We start from the raw sequence: 19,261 nt of genomic DNA, 5'->3' as shown, positions 1-19,261 counted from the left end.
TGGTGGCAGGACTGATCTGAAAAATCTAAACATCCACGAAATACTGGCCAATCAAAACCCAACTACAGATAAGCACTCAAAGAGACTACATACTTCAGCATGCACTGCGAATCGCTTCAAAGGAACTACAGATCCAGGCATGCATTACTGCCATCAATCTGCGTCCCGGTCCATTCATCTACGGATACTACAAAGCCCAGGGTACTATGTTTTCAACGTGACGCCCTCCTCTTAAATTAGGCGGGGCTCTGAAGCGGCCAGGAGCGTTAATCTCAGGTGCAAAGCATGCTGGGGGTTGTAGTTCTTTCGAGGCGAGGTCGGGCCGCTCCCTGGACGCCCTGTGCCGGCGGCTAGACTGCGCACGCGTGTCAGTGGCGCTAGCAGCGGACCCGGCTGGCAGTTCCTTCCTCGGAAGGAGAGATTCTTCTGCCATGGAATCCTACGATGTGATCGCCAACCAGCCTGTCGTGATCGACAACGTGAGTTGCGTCTTTCCTATCTCTAAAAGGATTTATGCTCTCTTTCCCAAAGGGATCGCTTCCCGAGTTTCGGCCTGAGCCACCGGCTCTTTGTCACTGGCCCAGCCTGTCAGGCGGGTTTAGCCGCCGCCGCCTTCGTCCTCCCCTCACCCGTAGTCCGCAGGCCAGGGCGGCTGGCCAGCAACCATGGGATGGAGAACTTTGGGATGGATAAAGGGAAGGGCTGTAGTCCGAGCTGGGTCCTTGGCCCCTGCCTCGAGGGGCCTTAACAGCTCTGTGAGCGCCCGGCGTCCGCCCCCTCCCCAGTTTCCAATAACTCTATTGGTTGCCCCGGCTGTCCGTCTTGACCGATGACCCCGCCTCTGGGCCTTGCCGGATGAGGGCAGCCCTCCGTAGTGATTGGCTTGCGCCCCTGCCGTTCTTCCGGGCCGCCATAGTGTTTCCTCTGTCTGAGCGGTGGGCAGGTGTACGAGAGCTGCGGGGATTGGCTTCGGGAGCGCCACAGTCAGTGGAGAGGCCTGACGGGCTGGGGCCCGCCCTCGGGTGGAGAAGGGCTAAGTTTCCTTCGGTCCCCAGCCGGATAGGCGGCTTGGTGGTGTCTATGGGTGGGGCTCGGGAATCTGGTGCCAGAAATTGCCATAGGATTTTAGTTATTTCTCTGATGTTAATAAAGATCCAGAAGAAAAGAGAGTGACCAAGCAAGCAGGGAAGTACCATCCTTTTGGGAACGACTAACAGCTGGGGAAAAATATTAAACCTATTTGCCAGGCGCTCAAGCGCTGACAAGGGGGGTGGGGGGGTCATGTACATTCGAATTGAGTCCTCACAAAAATTAGGTGGATAGTTAAGGCAGGAACTTTGATCCTCGTTTTATAAAGGAAAAAAAAAAAAAAAAACTGAGGCACGAAGAGGTGAAGTGAGCCCAAGGTCACACGGTAGAGGTGACCTAAATCCAGTGCTTTATCCGCTGTTCCTCTTGCTAGTAGGCAAGACGCAAATGCATTTATAGTGACAAAGGAAAGAATCTAAATACCCGCTCTTATTTGGGGCGGAGGGTGACTATTGTAAAACAACTGCATTTCTATCTTCCACTCAAAGGGCTCATCCCGCCAAGATTGGTTGGTGCCTTCTGGGTCCCTCTATTGAGGCAAAACTGTCATTTCTGTCTGCCTTCAGCTATCGGATTCATTCTGTTGATTCAGCCCTTGGGACCTTAGGCTTGTTACAAGGTGCCTTCGTTTGCATCATCTCGTTCAAGCGCTCTTGTAGGTAGATAAGAATGACTGTCCCGCGTTTATGCAGGAAGGTGAAACTTAGTTTAAACAACAGTATTCAAGCCACTTGTCTTAGAAATTGAGGAGCCAAGACTCAAATTGAGGTTGGGTTCCAACTTTCTCACTTTTTCCAAAGAAAGGTGCTTTTTTGTTGTTAGCTTTCCTTCTTTCCAGAAGTATAGTTTCTGCCTTGAAAAGCAGGAGGATGAGCTCAATGACACATTTCATTTGGGGGGAGGAATTTTTGTTTTGTTTTGTTTCGTTTTGTTTCTTTTTGTCTTCCTCCCTGGACTGTTAAATGCTTGGGGGGAAGGATGACATTCTCTCGTTTTTTATTGCTCTCCCCTTCCCACCTTCCTCCATAAACATAGCACCTAGGGCTTGGCACCATTATGTGCTCAATAATTGTTTTTTCATTGGATTGATGGGTGGGTGGATGAGTGACCAATTATCACAGTAACAAAGATGTCCCTAAATAAGGAAAGGGCTGAAGTGGGGAGAATCCCCTAGTTAGTAACTACAGAGTGCTGAGTAGGGCTCCTTGTTCTTGATTCCATTTTCAGAGAACACTTTCTATCTTCAGCCAGTTTGTATGTACTTCGTCTGCATTTCTTAATTTTAAAAAGGAAAAAATAGAAATTAAAAATTTCCTATTTTCCTTAGCAATGCATAAGTAGCAGTCTGTCCATCCCATTAGATTCTTTGATTCTGAAATTGTTGGACAGGAGTTCCATCTCCAGCCATTTTCTTTATGTCAGTTAAGCTAATGCTTTTTAGTTTCTCCTTTCTTTCTCCATGGTGTATTTGAAATGCATCCGTGTAGTGGTGCATCTTCAGCTTTAGGATTTAAAGAATTGATTTATTTTCTCTAGGAAAACATTTCTTTTATTATGCCAGTAATTCTGCCAAAAGGTGAAGTAGGAGGAATTCTCCCAATTCTGAGCATCTGCCACATTTTTAGATCTGGGACCTCAGGTAGTTCTTGCTGTTTTTTGTTTGTTTTTAATTTTTTTATTTTTATGATAGTCACAGAGAGAGAGAGAGAGAGAGAGAGAGGCAGAGACATAGGCAGAGGGAGAAGCAAGCTCCATGCACCGGGAGCCCGACGTGGGATTCGATCCCGGGTCTCCAGGATCGCGCCCTGGGCCAAAGGCAGGCGCTAAACCGCTGCGCCACCCAGGGATCCCAGTTCTTGCTGTTTGACATTTAGAGAGTTGTTTGTTTGTTTGTTTGTTTGTTTTTTCAAAATAAAAGATGAATAGGAAAAATAATTTGAAATATTTGAGCCAACTTCATATTATGAGAATAATGTATATCCAGCAGATTTAATTGCTCCATAGCTTAGTACATTGTTACAACTTTATTTCTGGACAAAGGAGAGTATAATTAAAAGAAAGGAGAGGAGCACCAGACTCTTGATTTCAGCTTAGGTAGTGATGTCAGAATTGTGAGATCCAGGCCCTACTCAGGCTTTGCACTCAGGGGAGGAGTCTGCTTAAGGTTCTCTCTCCCTCTCCCTCTGCCCCTCCACTACTCACACACACTCTTGCTCTCTAATAAATAAATAAATATTTTTTAAAGGAAAGAAAGAACAAAGAAAGCAGGGGAAAGAGGGAAGAGCCTCATTAGCAGTTTGCAGTCTTTCCCAGTCTTAAAATAATTGTTAACTACTCCTTTCTTCCTATTCTGGCACCAAACCAATTCATGAGAATTTAATGAGGAAAATAGAAGGTAAGGTGCACATGCATGCACTTTATAATGCATGCATTTATATGACAACAATAAAGTGATAGGTATTTTTAAAAACTAAACACAAGTCATTCTTCGCAAAGGTATGTCATTAAGATGAGGGCAGCTCCCAGGCTGCATTTTGAGGACTACGACACTTTCATCAGGAAACTGTGTTTCAAAAAAAAAAAGAAAAGAAAAGAAAAAACTGTGTTTCTTCTGAAGCTTAAATCTTTGCTGAGATCTCAAAGGTTGAGCTCTGTCCTAAAATTAGGTTTAGCAGCTACTTTTGGCTCAAGGTATGATCCTGAAGACCTGGGATCGAGTCCCACATCAGGCTTCCTGCATGGAGCCTGCTTCTCCCTCTGCCTGCCTCTCTGTCATTCTCTCTGTCTCTCATGAATAAATTTTTTAAAAACTTCTTTAAAAAAAGAAAGAAAAATAAAATGGATCAATGTTCTGGTCAATCTTAAAACTGTCTTTGTGACTCTTTGGGCCTAAATGCAGGAATAGTATCAGATCTTTTCAAGTTCATCAATAAACTAAGTTTCACTGTTTTGGGGGGCTGTTATACTTCTTCAGACCCATCTTTTTAAAAAACACAGAAAATTTCAGAGAAGTATGTAACAAGCACCCGCATAGCATGTGTCTACCACCCACATTTACTAAATGTTAACAATTGTCATGTTTGCTTCAGAATTCTTTTTAGGAAATAAACATGACAAATACAATTGAAGCTTCTTTGTACCCCTCCACAATCCTGTACTTTCTGTCCCAGAAGTAACCTCAGAAACAAACTATCACCATAAATTGATGTGTCCTTTCCATCCATGATTTTGTAAACACAGATATTTTATAGTGTGTGCCTGGTGTTTGTGTTTTGAGTTTTTACTAAAGTGCTATCATTTGCCAGTTTTTCTTCCTTTTTTTTTTTTTCTTTGTGAAAGAGAGAGCACATGCATGGGGGGAGGGACAGAAGGAAAAAAGAGAGAAACCCAAGCAGACTAACTCTAAGCTGAGCACAGAGCCAGTGGTAGGCCTCGCTCTCACAACCCTGAGATGATGATCTGAGCCGAAACCAAGAGTCAGAGGCACCATACAGGTACCCCAATTTCTTTTTGTTATGGAAAATGTCAAATATAAACAAAAGGAGAGGAATAGTATAACAAATATCCACATAGTCATCACCTAGCTGTAACAGTTATCAACTCCTGGCTAATCTTTTTAAACTGCATTCCCACCGACTTTCCTCTCCCATACTATGTAGGTTTTTTTTAAATTTTTTTTAAGATTTATTTGAGAGACACTTGGGTAGCACAGAGCATGATCCCAGGGCCCTCAGATTGAGCCCCATGTTGGGCTCCCTACTCAGTGGGGAACCTGCTTCTCCATCTCCCCCTGCTAGTGTGCGCTCTCTCTGTCAAATAAATTTTAAAAATCTTAAATAAATTTTAATGAGATTATTTGAGAGAGAGAAAAAAAAAAGATTACATAGCAGGGGGAAGGGCAGAGGGTACATAGCCTGGGGAAGGGCAGAGGGAGAGAGAGAATCTTTTTTTTTTTTTTTTTAATTCATGAGCGACACAGAGAGAAAGAGGCAGAGACATAGGCAGAGGGAGAAGCAGGCTCCATGCAGGGAGACTGATGTGGGACTCCATCCCGGGCCTCCAGGATCACACCCTGAGCCAAAGGCAGATGCTTAACCACTGAACCACCCAGGCTTCCTGGAGAGAGAGAATCTCAAGCTGACTTCACCAGTGCAGAGCCCAACATGGGGCTCACTCATGACCCTGAGATCATGACCTGAACCAAAATCAAGAATCTGACGCTTAACTGACTGAGCCACCTAGGTGCTCCTTTATTTTTTTTAAGTAAGCTCTGTGCTCAGTGTAGGGCTTGAACTCACAAGCCTGAGATCAAGAGTCACATGCTCTACTGACTGAGCTAGCCATGTACCCTCTCTCACCCTCTTTTAAAAACATAATCAGGGCTCCTGGGTGGCTCAGTTGGTTAAACATCTGTCTTTGGCTCAGGTTATGATCCCAGGGTTCTGGGATTGAGCCTCATGTTGGGCTTCTTGCTCAGAGTATCTGCTTCTTCCTCCCCTCTGCCCTTTCTTCCCCTCCCCACCCCTAGCTCCTGCTAATACTCTCTCTCTGGCATGTACACATTTTCTCTCTCAAATAAATAAAATCTTTAAAAAAAACTATTATTAAATCTAAAAAAATTAATAATTCCTTAATAACATCAAATATTCAATGTTCAAATATCATAAATGATCTCATTTTATTTTTTTTACAATTTGTCATCAGCTCTTGAGATCTGTTGATTTAAGATTTTTTAAGATTTTATTTAGGGAGAGAGATGGTGTGAGTGTTAGGAGGGGGAGGGGCAGAGGCAGAGGGAGAGAGAGAATCTCAAGCAGACTCCATGCTGAGCTGGGAGCCCAACCTGGGAGGCTCAGGTCTCATGACCCTGAGATCAGAACCTGAGTCAAAATCAAGAGTTGGACACTAAACTGAGCCACCAGGCATCCCTGATTCACTTAAGTTTGAGACACTAGAATTAGCTGAGGAAATGAAGTCAATATATTTAACACTGTCACTTGTGATTTGATATTCGACCTGTTGGTTGTACAATTTCAGCAAGAATCCATCCCTAGCTTGCTGAAAAGGATGAAGAGGAGGTGACCTACAGAGATAGCTTACTGTTCAATTATGTATATTTTGAGAGCCAGGGTTGTGCTTCACACCAAGCTAGGTGCTCTGAGGGTAAGAAAGAAACCAGGTTCCATGTGGAAGGAGAAACATCATGAATTAGTTGCTGGGAATGCCTTAAATAGGAGTCTTAAACTCCGTGCCTGCAGAAGCTAAGCAGGAACATAAAAAGGGGGACAAAGAGGGTAGCTTTAAAGAAGGCATGAGGAGTCTGGAAGGTACATTGAGTGTGCTTGACCAAAGGGCCAGCTGCTTTTCATTTCCAGCCAGTTACCCCCACGCAGGAATGCAGGCCCAGTGTTGCCAGATTTTCTGATGTTTCAAGAGAAATCAGAAATACTAAATTTTATTTGCAGTCTCTAATTTTTAACTGTTGGAAGTTAATGTAAAAGTAGTTTGTGGTCTGCAGAGACAGAAAGTAGATTAGTGGTTGCCTAGAACTGCTTGGCAGGAGAGAGTAGGTAGGATGGAAAGTGATGCTAATGGGTACAGTTTCTGGGATGATGAGGAAGTTCTAACATTTCATTGTGGGGATGATGTATATGGTGATGATGGTGTGGTGATGATGTATTCACAGTTGTATAACTGTGTGAATATACTAAGAACCATTGAATTATATGCCTTAAGTGGGTAAATTATATACCAAGAGTGTTCTGGAATCTGAGGCTCTACCTCTCAGCATCCGTTTCCCACTGGTAAAATTGGAGACAGCAAGCCACAGGCCCAGTCAGCAGGTACTGGGAGAGCCTTGCTGAGGGATTCGCTGTTTGCCTGCTTCAGAAAAAGAATGGTCATTGGTGCCTGGCAGCAGACTTGAGTCCTCAAATATCAAATATTTATTATGAAACTACTTTTTCAAGAAGCGTCTCTAGAAGGCACTTGTTTATTTGGCTTTGCCAGAGTGAATAACAAAGAGAGTGGAAGCTCATATGCCAGGTAGGTAGTTCCTAGTGACAAATAATATTAAAGAAATTGACAGGGCCCTTTTATAATCTGTGGTGTTGTGGTCTTAGCAGAATAGAAGCAACTCAGCTGCCTCCCCTATCCCCACTCATTCTACACCCAGTTGCTGGGCTGGCCAGCTCGTGGGATTACAGGGACAAGCTGGGTCTGGTTCCACCTTGTGCATCATTCCTGATGCTGCCTTCACCTTTTTTGCACCACCTCTGCCCAAGGCTTCTGGCATTTTAGCCGCTTGTTCAGGTTCCATACTTTAGGCTTCAGCCAAATCATTTGAGCTTGGTTTTATTTTTTATTTTTTATTTATTAATGAGAGACAGAGAGAGAGAGAAAGAGGCAGAGACACAGACAGAGGGAGAAGCAGGCTCCATTCAAGGAGCCCGACATGGGACTCGATCCCAGGTCTCCAGGATCAGGCCCTGGACTGAAGGTGGTGCAAAGCCACTGAGCCACCTGGGCTGCCCTTGAGCTTGGTTTTAATTTTAGGCAGCTAGCATTTTTTTTTTAGTACCCTCAAATGCCAGATACTGCTGATACATAAAATCTGTGAGCCTGAGGAACTTGGGCTGAACACAGACAAAAATGGAAACCACAAATTCAAATAGATAGAACGAAATGCAGACTACCTAGTGGTACAGGTAATGGTGATCTTGTGAAATAATAGGAAAAGGGTAATTAATTCCAGCAGGGGATTATTCTTCAGGAGGAAGACAGTGATATTAGAACTGGGTCCTAATACTCTCTTGCTGGGAAGGACAGGGAAGAAGAAATGAACCTAACATCTTAATTTGCCTTGCTACTCCGACACTAGTCTGATTTTGCTAGTAAGCTCAAAATTCAATGTCCAGGAAAATCATGTCTTCAAAATATCTGGAATCTGAAATGCAGGTCTCATCTTTACTTTTCTTATTTTTACCCTCTGCCCTGAGGTCCAGTGAGTCTGTTGTATCACCACACCCAGATGAAGGCAGTGAGCAATTACTGGAAGCTTGAGCCAACAAGTTCCCAGCGTTCTGTACAGTGCTGTGCTCTGTGCTGTTTTCACTGCCCATGCCTCTGTCCCAGAGCCCCGGGCTGCAGTAATAGTTCTCCCTCCTTCCCAGGCTCTCAGCTCAGTTTACAGCTGCACCTTTTCCAGGTTCCTTGCTGTTCTGCCCAGGCCGATGAGTTTGCACATTGTTTCCTGTTTTCTCTCTTTTCTGCTGGCAGAGGTTCCTGCTGTCTTAGAGAACTGGCATTCTCTATCCCTTAGCTACTTCATCCTCCCTCTGTCTTGCCAGAGTCAGGCACCAGGATAGCCTATCTAACCACCACCTCCCACACACAAACACACTTCTTCTGTGAAAGAACAAGACTAAGAGAGAGGAAACCAGAGATATTGCAGGAAAGCCTTTGGTGCAAAGATAACCTTAACTATTTAGCATCTCCTGATGTATTTACTACTTGTTGTGTGGGTTCTGGAAATATCAATCTCCACCGCAAGAGAAGTGGTAATAGGCAGCAGGAAAAGGCTTGCCCCTATTATATGTGCAGCTGTAAACCATGTTAGGGTAGAAGGGTGAGCAAATCGGGTGTGGTAATAGAAGAGTTATGAAGGAAGAGAACAGGCTATATCTGCAAGCAGTATCAAGCCTTGACATCTCTCCTACACAGAGTTGGTATCTGTGTCTACAGTCACCATTTACTTTGGATGGACCCCAGGTGGTACCAGAGATTTTGATAGAGAAGTCAGATTCTCTTCTGGCACCATTCCTAACTTACCAAGGATTCAAGCAGCAGGATTAGGATGTAATAATGTTGGGTCTCTTCTCAGATGTTACTTTAGAACTTCCCTGTTCTTTACCATCAGGAGGCCAGTGAGTAAAACAGAGCATAAAGGTTTGTCTCTGCAGTAAGAACCAGACAATATATGCCTCATCAGAGTCAGCTCCAAGCATAGTAGTGTTCATTGTGGTAGTCTGTCATGGAGACCCCAGAGGGCAGGGAGTGTTTAGGCCTGCACTGGGATAGTAAGTTAACAGCATCACATGTGGTTTAACAGAAAGAATCATGCGTTCTTCCCACCTTGGTTATGTTCCTAAACTTGGCTGTGTGGGTGCTTCTAGGTACTTTTCTCCCCCTCGAGTTTTCTCTTTCTTTCCTTTATTAGTATTATTTTCAATTCCAGAAGTAAAGCATATTCAACGTAGATGAGTCAAAGAATACCAAAAATCAATACTTTGAGCATACAGTGAAAGTTCTCCTCACCATGCCCAGTCCCACTTCCCTCCTGGTGGCATGCATTCCCTCTACAAATGCTCATGCAAATGGACATATTATAGACAGATATGAAGTCTCCTTTAAGTAAAAGTGGAACCATATTATATGTATTGTATCATATGCATGTCTTGTTTTTCTCATACTTCTGACTTCTCTCTCTCCTCTCTCTCCTCAGGGATCCGGTGTGATTAAAGCTGGTTTTGCTGGTGATCAGATTCCCAAATACTGCTTTCCAAACTAGTAAGTAATTCTGTAGCTTAGTCAGAAGCTTGGGAGGCACGGGGCACCTGGCTAGCTCAGTTGGTGAAGCACGTGACTCTTGATCTCAGGGTTGTGGGTTCAAGCCCCAGTTGGTGAAGCATGTGACTCTTGATCTCAGGGTTGTGGGTTCAAGCCCCATGTTTACTTAAAAAAATAAAATCTTTTTTTTTTAAAGATTTTTATTTATTCATTCATGATAGACATAGAGAGAGAGAGGCAGAGACACAGGCAGAGGGAGAAGCAGGCTCCATGCTGGGAGCCCGACGCGGGACTCGATCCCAGGACCCCAGGACTGCACCCTGAGCCAAAGGCAGGCACTAAACTGCCGAGCCACCCAGGGATCCCCAAAATAAAATCTTTTTTTTTTTTTTTTTAAAGAAGCAGATTGGGAGGCTTATCAGCTTTGTTATGGGAGGTCAGCCCTCCGCCTTTTAGATAGAAAGGGATCTCATTTGGGTCAGAAAAATAAAAATAACATACAAATAAAATAATACATGTTCATTATAGAAAGTGGGAAATGGAGAAAAGTAGAATGAAGAAAATCCAAATCAACTATAACCTCACTCCTCAAAGATAATCACAGTTTCTTCCCATGTAAGCATGCACGTCTGTACATCCTTCCATGTTCTGTCACAAAATGAAAAGTGATTGTCCTCCTGCTCTCTCTCGTAGTGTGGGCAGACCCAAACATGTTCGCGTCATGGCTGGAGCCCTTGAAGGCGACATCTTCATTGGCCCCAAAGCTGAGGTGATTCCCAGTCCTACTGAAGAAGCCTCAAGACAGCAGAGGACCTTCATTATTCCCCACATGGGCAGTGCCCCAACAGTGGGACAGCCATGAGAAAAAGGAGCAGTTTCCTATTAAAATATCCTCTTGGGTCCCCTCATCCTAGGTCTAGTTGGTTCACTTCTCCCAGGAGCAACCTCTGGTTTTAAGGAGGAACTATCTGGAACCCCACTTTGGGAAACAGAGACCAGTCTAGACAGTAGGGCTTTTGCTTTCCTTCTGTATTCTGTCACTACCTTGCCAGTGATCAAATTGACTAGCTTGGTTATTTTTTTGGCAAAAGAGAGTCAGGGGGAAATCCCAGCTGGTATGCCCTGGGGATGAGTTAATTAGCACAGTTTGCCGGAGCCCTAGGGCAGCTTCCAGAAGTGGACCAACAGAATCATTGTTGCCAACCTAGGCTGCAAGTGCTGAGGCTCAGAGGTGAGAGCCAGGAGATTGTGTCCTGGGGTTAGGCAGTGAGGAGGGTGCCTCCTGTCACTGGCTGTTAGGGCACTGAAGCCCCATGGAAATGCGGAAGGCCTCCGCTTTGCCAGCTGATTGGGCAGTGAGAACAGTTTGCAGCTTATAGTTTAGAGACTTGGCATATGAGAGCCTACTTTTAGCCCTGGATGAGGACTATGCAGTGGGAGCTCCCAGTCCTGGAGGAACGGGGCCCTCTGGGCCACCTGGCTGAGAGGCTGGCTGCTGCTGTAAGTTCTGCTCTCTGCCCCCAGGAACACCGAGGGCTGCTCTCCATCCGCTACCCCATGGAGCACGGCATTGTCAAGGACTGGAACGACATGGAGCGCATCTGGCAGTATGTCTATTCTAAGGACCAGCTGCAGACTTTCTCAGAGGAGGTGAGGGTCCCATGAACAGGGTGTGCAGAGTTGCTCCCCAAGGTGAGAGGAGGAGCAGGATGATAATTGCCAGGAGTGTTTGATTCTTACAGGCCATGTGCTCTTCAGACAGGTCTGCATTTAATCTGCACACCAGTCCTATAGCATACAGGTAGTATTATCTCCATTTTACAAACAAGGGAACAGAAAGAAGCTCAGGGGAGCCAAGCAGTCTTTTCCAAGATCACTAGGGAATAAAGTGGTAGAGCTGGGTTTCAAACCCATGTCTTTCGGGATCCCTGGGTGGCGCAGCGGTTGGGCCCCTGCCTTTGGCCCAGGGCGCGATCCTGGAGACCCGGGATCAAGTCCCACGTCGGGCTCCTGGTGCATGGAGCCTGCTTCTCTCTCTGCCTCTCTCTCTCTCTCTCTCTCTCTGTGACTATCATAAATAAATAAAAATTAAAAAACAAAAACAAAAAAAACAAACCCATGTCTTTCAGCTTATATTCTAACTTCTAAGGAAGTAACACTCAATGCAGAAAAACAAAGAAAGGTGAATACTAAACATTATCATAAGAATTACAAATTTAGAGTTTAGCAAAATCTGGACAGTTAGAAATATTATAGTAAATACAGGGACCCATGTAAGAATCTTGGAGGACCAGGAGGGGAGGAAGGGGGCAGAGGCAAAGAGAGAATGAGACTTTTAAAGGGGGCATGAATTTGGAAGGTTGAAAAACTGGCTTATGCCAAGGGGTAGATGGCAGACCCAGCTTGGCCTTTTCTGGAGGGAGCCTCACAAAGGTCCTCTGAGCTCTCTAGCCCAGCATACAGGGGCTTCTGCCCCAATGCTGATGAGGGGTGTGGGTTTCACCTTGCCCTGATGAGGGTTGGGGGTCTCACCTTGCCCTGATGACCCCCGTGCTGATGAGGAGTGGGGGTCTCACCTTCCTCTGGGCATCTTTCACCAGCATCCTGTGCTCCTGACGGAGGCGCCTTTAAATCCACGGAAAAACCGTGAACGAGCAGCTGAAGTTTTCTTCGAGACCTTCAATGTCCCAGCCCTTTTCATCTCCATGCAAGCTGTGCTCAGCCTGTGAGTAGCTGCCAGGTTGGCGAGCCTGGCTCCTTGAGGGATGACTGCAGGTGCCTCTCCTGCAGGTGGGAAAGGGAGTATTGAAAATATCTCCCGGTCTCAATTCTCTTGTTTGTCTCGGTGGCTTGGCACCCAGGGCTCTCTACTCTGTGTGCTGGAAAGGCCACACGCAGCTACAGCTCTTCCTGAGGGTCCCTGCAGTGTATTCATATGTTCATCCAGTGTCTGCTGGTGCGGACATTATGCCAGGCTGGTGACAGAGCTGTGATGAAAACCTTATCACTTGGTGCCTGTACTCACACCCCTATTATCCGTCATGCTCCCAGCCTGCCTCACCCCAGGGTTAGGTCTAAGGCTAAGATTTTACAGTGGTGACCTGCAGATAGGATGTGTTTGACCCCATTAAAAAATTGTGAGCATTTCAATTAGGAGCTTTCCAGGTGCCTGGCTAGCTCAGTCAGTAGGACATGTGACCCTTGATCTCAGGATCGTGAGTTCAAGCCCCACATTAGGCATGGAGCCTACCCTTGTTGGTGGGGGGAGCAGATTTTCTATCAAAATCCAAACTTCTGGCCTTTCAGGGAAAAAAAAAAAAAGCCAGGTTGATCTGGCAATGCTAGTTGTGCATTCCTATAGGACAAACATCAGCTGGAGCTGAAGTAGCCGCTCCCACTTCTGGTAGAATTCACAAGCCTGACCGCTACAGCCCGCTCTGTTCCCTGTTGTCCTCCCTGCACAAGACAGTGTCAGTTGCTATTCGTTAAACATCATGGGTTTTTCCCCTCATAGCACGGAAATAGATGTCTATACCCTTGTCTTTACCAAAAGAGAAAACAAAAACAAAAAAAACACCCAAGGACGTAGGAGGCCATGTGGGGAGAAAGGCCCTTTTGTGGAAGTGAAAATATTCTTATTTTCTTTGACTCATTTACCTTTCCTGCCTGGCCGCTGGGAGCATTTGAATTATCTCCTCTTGTCCGGAAACTAAAAACTGGCCCACAGGCAGGGTCCCTGAAGCAGTCAGAAGCCAGAGGTGGGAAGGCCCCTCACTCTACTGGAAGGGGGAGGGGCTCAGAGAGGCTCAGCTTCTTGTATTCAGGTTTTTCAGGCTTGCTTATGCTCAGGCTTCCTCAGTCCTGTGTCTAGTACTAAAGTCACTAGAGAAAGGCAGGCCTCGGCTTCAGTTTAGCTGACTTTGGACTCTTAAAAAAAAAAAAAAAAAAAAAAAAGTGAGTTTCTTCCCAGAGTGAAGAGGCAGGGGTTAGTGACAGTTTGCCCTCTGTGCTTCAGTTATGCCACAGGCAGGACCACAGGTGTGGTGCTGGATTCTGGGGATGGTGTCACACATGCTGTGCCCATTTATGAGGGCTTTGCCATGCCCCACTCAATCATGCGCATCGACATCGCTGGCCGAGATGTCTCACGCTTCCTTCGCCTCTACCTGCGGAAGGAAGGCTATGATTTCCACTCATCATCCGAGTTTGAGATCGTCAAGGCTATAAAAGAAGTGAGTGCTGCCCCGTGCGCCCAGGGATAGGATGGAGAATGGGAACGGGGCAGTGGGGACCTCTGTGACCTAGAGTGAAGAGGTGAAGCTCCTGTCCTAGGGGTCTCTAGTCAGGCTCTGTTCTTCCCAGCCAGGCCTCCTGGCTGCCCTGTGATCCCAGCAGCCCCCCCTCCCCCCAGATAGTCACTGTCCCCAAGTGCTGCCATCTTGTGGGGGAAAGGGAGCTGCTGCTATTTCTTAAGCTGGATGATGGGTACAGGGTTGTTCATTATGATTTTATGCTTTATGTATAAATTACATATATTCTTTTACATCCTTAAAGAAGTCAGACAACAGTTTTCTTTTAAGTAAACTAGATCCTCCTGCCACCCATGGCTCCAGGGAAACCTCAACTGGGTAGAAGGGACCCAGAACCATGAGTAGTAGAAGGGTAAAGAAGCCTAAGTCTGGACTAAAATTAGGTTGTGGTCTCAGACCCAGCTCCAGAAAGCCAGTTTCCATGCCTGCCCACAAGGAAGCTGGAGCAGCTAGGAACTCCTAAATGCCACCCAGTGAAGGCCAACAGAGGCCACCCTGCCATGTTCCAGGGCAGCAGCTCTGTGGACCTTTAGGGCAGTCACTGTGGATGGGCAGATTTCTGCAGCAGCACATCACTGCCCTGGGACTTTGAGCAGGTAGGCCTAGGTTTCCTGCCTGCCTGACTCTTACTCGGTTCTGCAGAGAGCCTGCTACCTGTCCATAAACCCACAGAAGGATGAGACTCTAGAGACGGAGAAGGCTCAGTACTACCTGCCTGACGGCAGCACCATTGAGGTAGGCCTGGATCTCCCTTCAGTCCCCCGGGACCCCCAGAAGCTCTGGGCCCAAACAGAACTCCTCGGGGGAGGCCAGAGTCATATGCACCCGCCCTTTTACACCCTCTGCCTGGAGCACTGGAGCTCTTGAACAGCATTCTCTCCTGCAGAGCAAGGCGTCAGGAACTTTACTTCTCCTGTGTGGAGGAGAGGCAGCACCGGAGGCATTTTCCTAGGTCAGGATGGGGCTTGGAAGAGGGTGGTTAGTGCTGTTCATTCTCACTTGGGCACAGTATAGGGTGAGCTCCCTCTTCCTGGACCTCCATCAATAGGAAGAAATTTCCATGAATGAACAAACCCATGTATTGATGCCAAAGATCTCTTGGCTGGAAAGTGCCAGAGCTAGGATTAAATGTAGTTGCCTGGGAGCTCTCTCTGTCCCCTTTTGTTTCCTGTTTGTTCCCAAGAGCCTTATCTTGGTGTTTTGAGGCCCTTGACATACAAGGTCTTCCCTGAGTCTGGCCTTCGTAGCCACCTGGTTACTAACAGATAGACAGAGGGGCCTCTTCCATTCTCACTCCCAAAGTGACGTCAGCCCAGGGCCCAGCCTCCTGAGTTTACCCTCCACCCTGCAGATTGGTCCTTCCCGGTTCCGGGCACCTGAGCTGCTATTCAGGCCAGACCTGATTGGAGAGGAGAGTGAGGGTATCCACGAGGTCCTGGTGTTTGCCATCCAGAAGTCGGACATGGACCTGCGGCGCACACTTTTCTCTAACATTGTCCTCTCGGGAGGCTCCACCTTATTCAAAGGTTGGTCTTAGCTCTCAGGGCCCATCTCCAAAGAAGTTTACAGATCTTGCTGGGCCCAGCCGCCTAGAGAATTGACTTGACATTCTCCTTTCCTGCCCATTCAGGTTTTGGTGACAGACTACTGAGTGAAGTGAAGAAACTGGCTCCGAAAGATGTGAAGATCAGGGTAGGAGCATGGTAGGGGCTGGGCTGGGGCTGGGGCTGCATGGAACTGGGCTCCACTCCCTCCAAAGCTAGACAGCTCCCAGTTTTCATGTTGACCTTGAGGTCTGCCAAAGTAGGAGAACCCATTTTCCTTCTCCCTCCCAACAGAAGGGGCCAGTTCTGACACCCTGATGTGGCACGGTGCTAGGCTGAGGGCCCCACGTGCGGTCTTTCGGAGAAGCAAACACGGACAGATTGGCTCCTGGTGCTCCCCTATGACTCACTCCAGCATCTAAGTTCCGGCTGAGGGGAGCCAAATGAAAGAGTGATTACTCCCATGGGGTCTGCTTCCCACTGGCCCCCAGCAGAGCTCAATCTTGTCCCCTGATAGCCCCAGCTTCCGTGACAGCTGTAGGTACTTAGGGCTGCTAGAAATCTGCAAGTTCTCCAGATGAGTGTCAGGCTGGCCACAGTACCCCCAGAGAGGCCACAGGGTCCAGCAGGGACATAACTGAAAGCTTATTGTGTGAAATGCATCCACTGCCTTGGGCATTGGAATTGGCCATAAAGATGAGCATTGGATGGGAAAGGGGCAGGGAGGATGAAAGTCTCAGAGTCCTCTTTCCACCCACCCTTTCAGATATCCGCACCTCAGGAGAGACTGTATTCCACATGGATTGGGTGAGTAGTTCTCCTGGGAATAAGAGCAGAACAGGAAGTGAAGGCATTGTTAACCCCCTCACCACCCCATCCCTTCAAAGCAAAGCCTTGTCTGCTCCACGAATACCCACTGTCCCTCTCACAACATTCCTTGGGATTCCCTCCACTCCAGGGGCTCCATCCTCGCCTCCCTGGACACCTTTAAGAAGATGTGGGTCTCCAAGAAGGAATATGAGGAAGACGGTGCCCGATCTATCCACAGGAAAACCTTCTAATGTTGAGACATCGTCTTCACCTCTCTCTGAAGTTAACTCCACTTTAAAACTCGCTTTCTTGAGTCGGAGTGTTTGCGAGGAACTGCCTGTGTGTGTGATTGTGTGTGTGGGTGTGTGGGTACGAATGTGTGCGCATATGCGAGTGCCGTGTGGCCCAGGGATCCCAGGGCCCAGAAAGGACGATGAACTACCCATGATGGCAACGGCCTGAGGCCTGGGGTTGACCACTACCTGGCCCCTGACAGGGAAGAGGCTGGCAGAGAGCTCCACTCCTTCGTCAGCTGGGCCTTCGTCTGGCTGTGTGGGACTATGTTTACTACCATAGGGAGACAGAGAGGGTAAATCCCGGGAGATTTGCTGCTGCCCATCCTAGGCTGGGCTAGCCCCACCCCATCCCACCCCCAGGGTGCCCTGAGGCCCAAGGCAGCCACTGCCTCCGTTGCTTGTCCTGCTCTCAATGCCAATTAATCATGGACTGAGGACTAGGGCCGAGGTTGAGTTCTGTCTGGTTTTGTTGCAGTTTGGGTTTGGGAGGCTGGAAGAGCACTGCGGGAACTATTACTGAGACTCTGGGGTCAGGAGACGGCAGGGGGCCCTCAGCCTCACCTGGGGACCAGGACCACACTGGGCATTTGAAGAGGCAGAAGTAGTGCTACTTCTCATTGGTGGCAGAGTGAATGCTCCAGCCCCCACCCCCTGTCCAGGGGGTCTCAGAAGAGTTTCGGGAGCCTGTTGGCCCCAGGCCCTGTTACTTGCTTTTCATCCATCCTTGGGCAATGCCATCTTCAAACAGTTTTATTTATTAAAGTGTTTGTTCAGTATGGGACTGGAGAGGGAGCTCATTGCCTCCTGCCCACCAGTCACCTTGTTCACACTAATGTTTACAGAACCTCAGTTTAGCATAGCGTCCAAGGCCCTGCCACTCCCTCCTAGTGGTGAACTGACCGTATCCATAGGCCACAGGGCTATTTAAGAGCAGAGGCTACATTCAAAGTCACTACCACCAGCCTCTTTCTTTCTTCCTCTTCCATTTGCTCACTGCCCTGGAATCAACAGGCTGGTTGCTGGTTGCATTTTCTGAAACAGGAAGTAGGAATCACTGTTTGGCAGAGGCCTCTAGCAAAGGAGGGGTAATGGGAATCCAACCCCCTTAGGACTGGAGAAAGAGCTGCAATTAACCAGGTTGCCTTTTCCCACTCTAGCTGCCCCAGGGGGGCTAGGTTGTAGAGGTGACAAGGAACCCACTGTACTAATTTGTGCCATTCTTAACTTTGGACTTGTCTGGTAAAGGAGAGAGGGGGCCGAACCAGAGTGCCAGGAGCTGACAGGCTTATCTCCCCTGATCCAGTGGGGCCAGGTGCCTACCCTAGACCAGGCTGGCCTAGCAGTGTCCAAAGGCTTTTTAGCCCAGATGGTGCAAAGCTGGGGCTAGCAGATCTTCACCCGCACCCTCACCTGTGACACCCAAGACCTGCCCGATACCAGATTCCGGGCAGCATTCTCCCCCATGCCGTCCAACGACCAAAGGCCCTGCCAGGTATGGGCCAAGGCAGCAGGTGTGTGTGAAAGCGATGTGGCGACCCGTGGACTGCAGTGTGCTTAACCAGCTCACCTCCCTTCTCTTAGCCCAAGCCTGTCCCTTGCACAAACCACGTTGCCTGGTGGGGCCCAGTGTACTTAAATAAAGTCCTTCCAATAGACAAGTCAGCTGGGCCTCTTCCTCTGGTGCTGCATGAGAAAGGGAGCTGCATGGGAAGAGAGGAGCTGCAAGTGCGCAATCTGAGGCGGTGATGGGGCCTTGTCTGTCCTCTAGAGGGCACTCTTGGACCAGCCAGACTTATCCAGCCCTTAGCTTAAGTCCCAGCCTGTCAAGTAGATACAGAGAAGATGGTGCTCATGCCAGAGCCCTGCTCAGGTACTAAGGGTTCCAGCCCTGCACATACCATGAGTGAGACCACTTTGAATGAGGGGAGCACCTCCTGACATCCCTGAAGTCAAAATTTTCACATGGATAAGAAGCTCAGGAACTTATTAATAAAATGGTGGTTCCTGGGGCCCACACTCATTTTCTGACTACTCAGTTCTCCATTTTAAACCTGTATACTTGGTGGGGGTGGGGGGAGGAATTGCCAGGCATTTTGCAAATGTTAACCTACTTGATCCTCCTATCAACCCTACAAAATGGGTATTTTTATTATCCATTTGCAGAAGAAGAAAGATGATGTAATTTCCCAAAGCTCTGCCCTCTATTAGCTAAGACTTGAACCCAGGCAATATAGCCCTAGAGCCTAAATTTTTAGCCACTACACACCCTCAAAAACCTGGCCTTGAGCAGTAGTTCCCAATCAAGGGGGACACGTTTGCCAATGTCTGGGGACATTTGGTTGTCACACCTGGTAGGGAAAAGCTACTGGTGTCTAGGCAGAGGCCAAGGATGCTGCCCTAAATATTTGCAACAAAGAACTGTCCAGCTTCTAACGTCTCTAGGTTGAGAAACACTGACCTAGAGCACAGGTGTTTAATCCCAGCTGCACAGTAAAATCACAGAGCTTTCCAACACCCCAGTGCCCAAGCCATAGCCCAGAACCCATGAAATCAATCCTGGGGAACAGAATTCAAGACATCAGTATTTTTGAGAGCTCCCAGTGACTCCAAAGTTGAAGACCTCAGTCTTGGAAGCAGCTGCTTT

The 19,261-nt window shown here is 47.5% G+C and overlaps 1 protein-coding gene across 1 annotated transcript; it reads left to right on the top strand.

The window, feature by feature from the left end:
- Positions 1-352: 352 nt before the first annotated feature.
- ACTR1A (actin related protein 1A) lies at positions 353-18,272 on the top strand. Its single transcript, NM_001003164.1, is given in 11 exon segments — positions 353-479; positions 9,593-9,657; positions 10,351-10,426; positions 11,182-11,307; positions 12,258-12,382; positions 13,673-13,889; positions 14,610-14,702; positions 15,319-15,493; positions 15,598-15,659; positions 16,278-16,318; positions 16,470-18,272. Coding segments are annotated over 11 exon segments (1,131 nt in total). The 5' UTR covers positions 353-431; the 3' UTR covers positions 16,573-18,272.
- Positions 18,273-19,261: the final 989 nt, after the last annotated feature.

The sequence above is a fragment of the Canis lupus genome, chromosome 28 (genome assembly GCF_011100685.1).
Source record: "Canis lupus familiaris isolate Mischka breed German Shepherd chromosome 28, alternate assembly UU_Cfam_GSD_1.0, whole genome shotgun sequence".
NCBI classification, from domain to species: Eukaryota; Metazoa; Chordata; class Mammalia; order Carnivora; family Canidae; genus Canis; species Canis lupus.
Note: the sequence above shows the minus strand (reverse complement) of the source record. Positions and strands in the feature narration are given on the sequence as shown.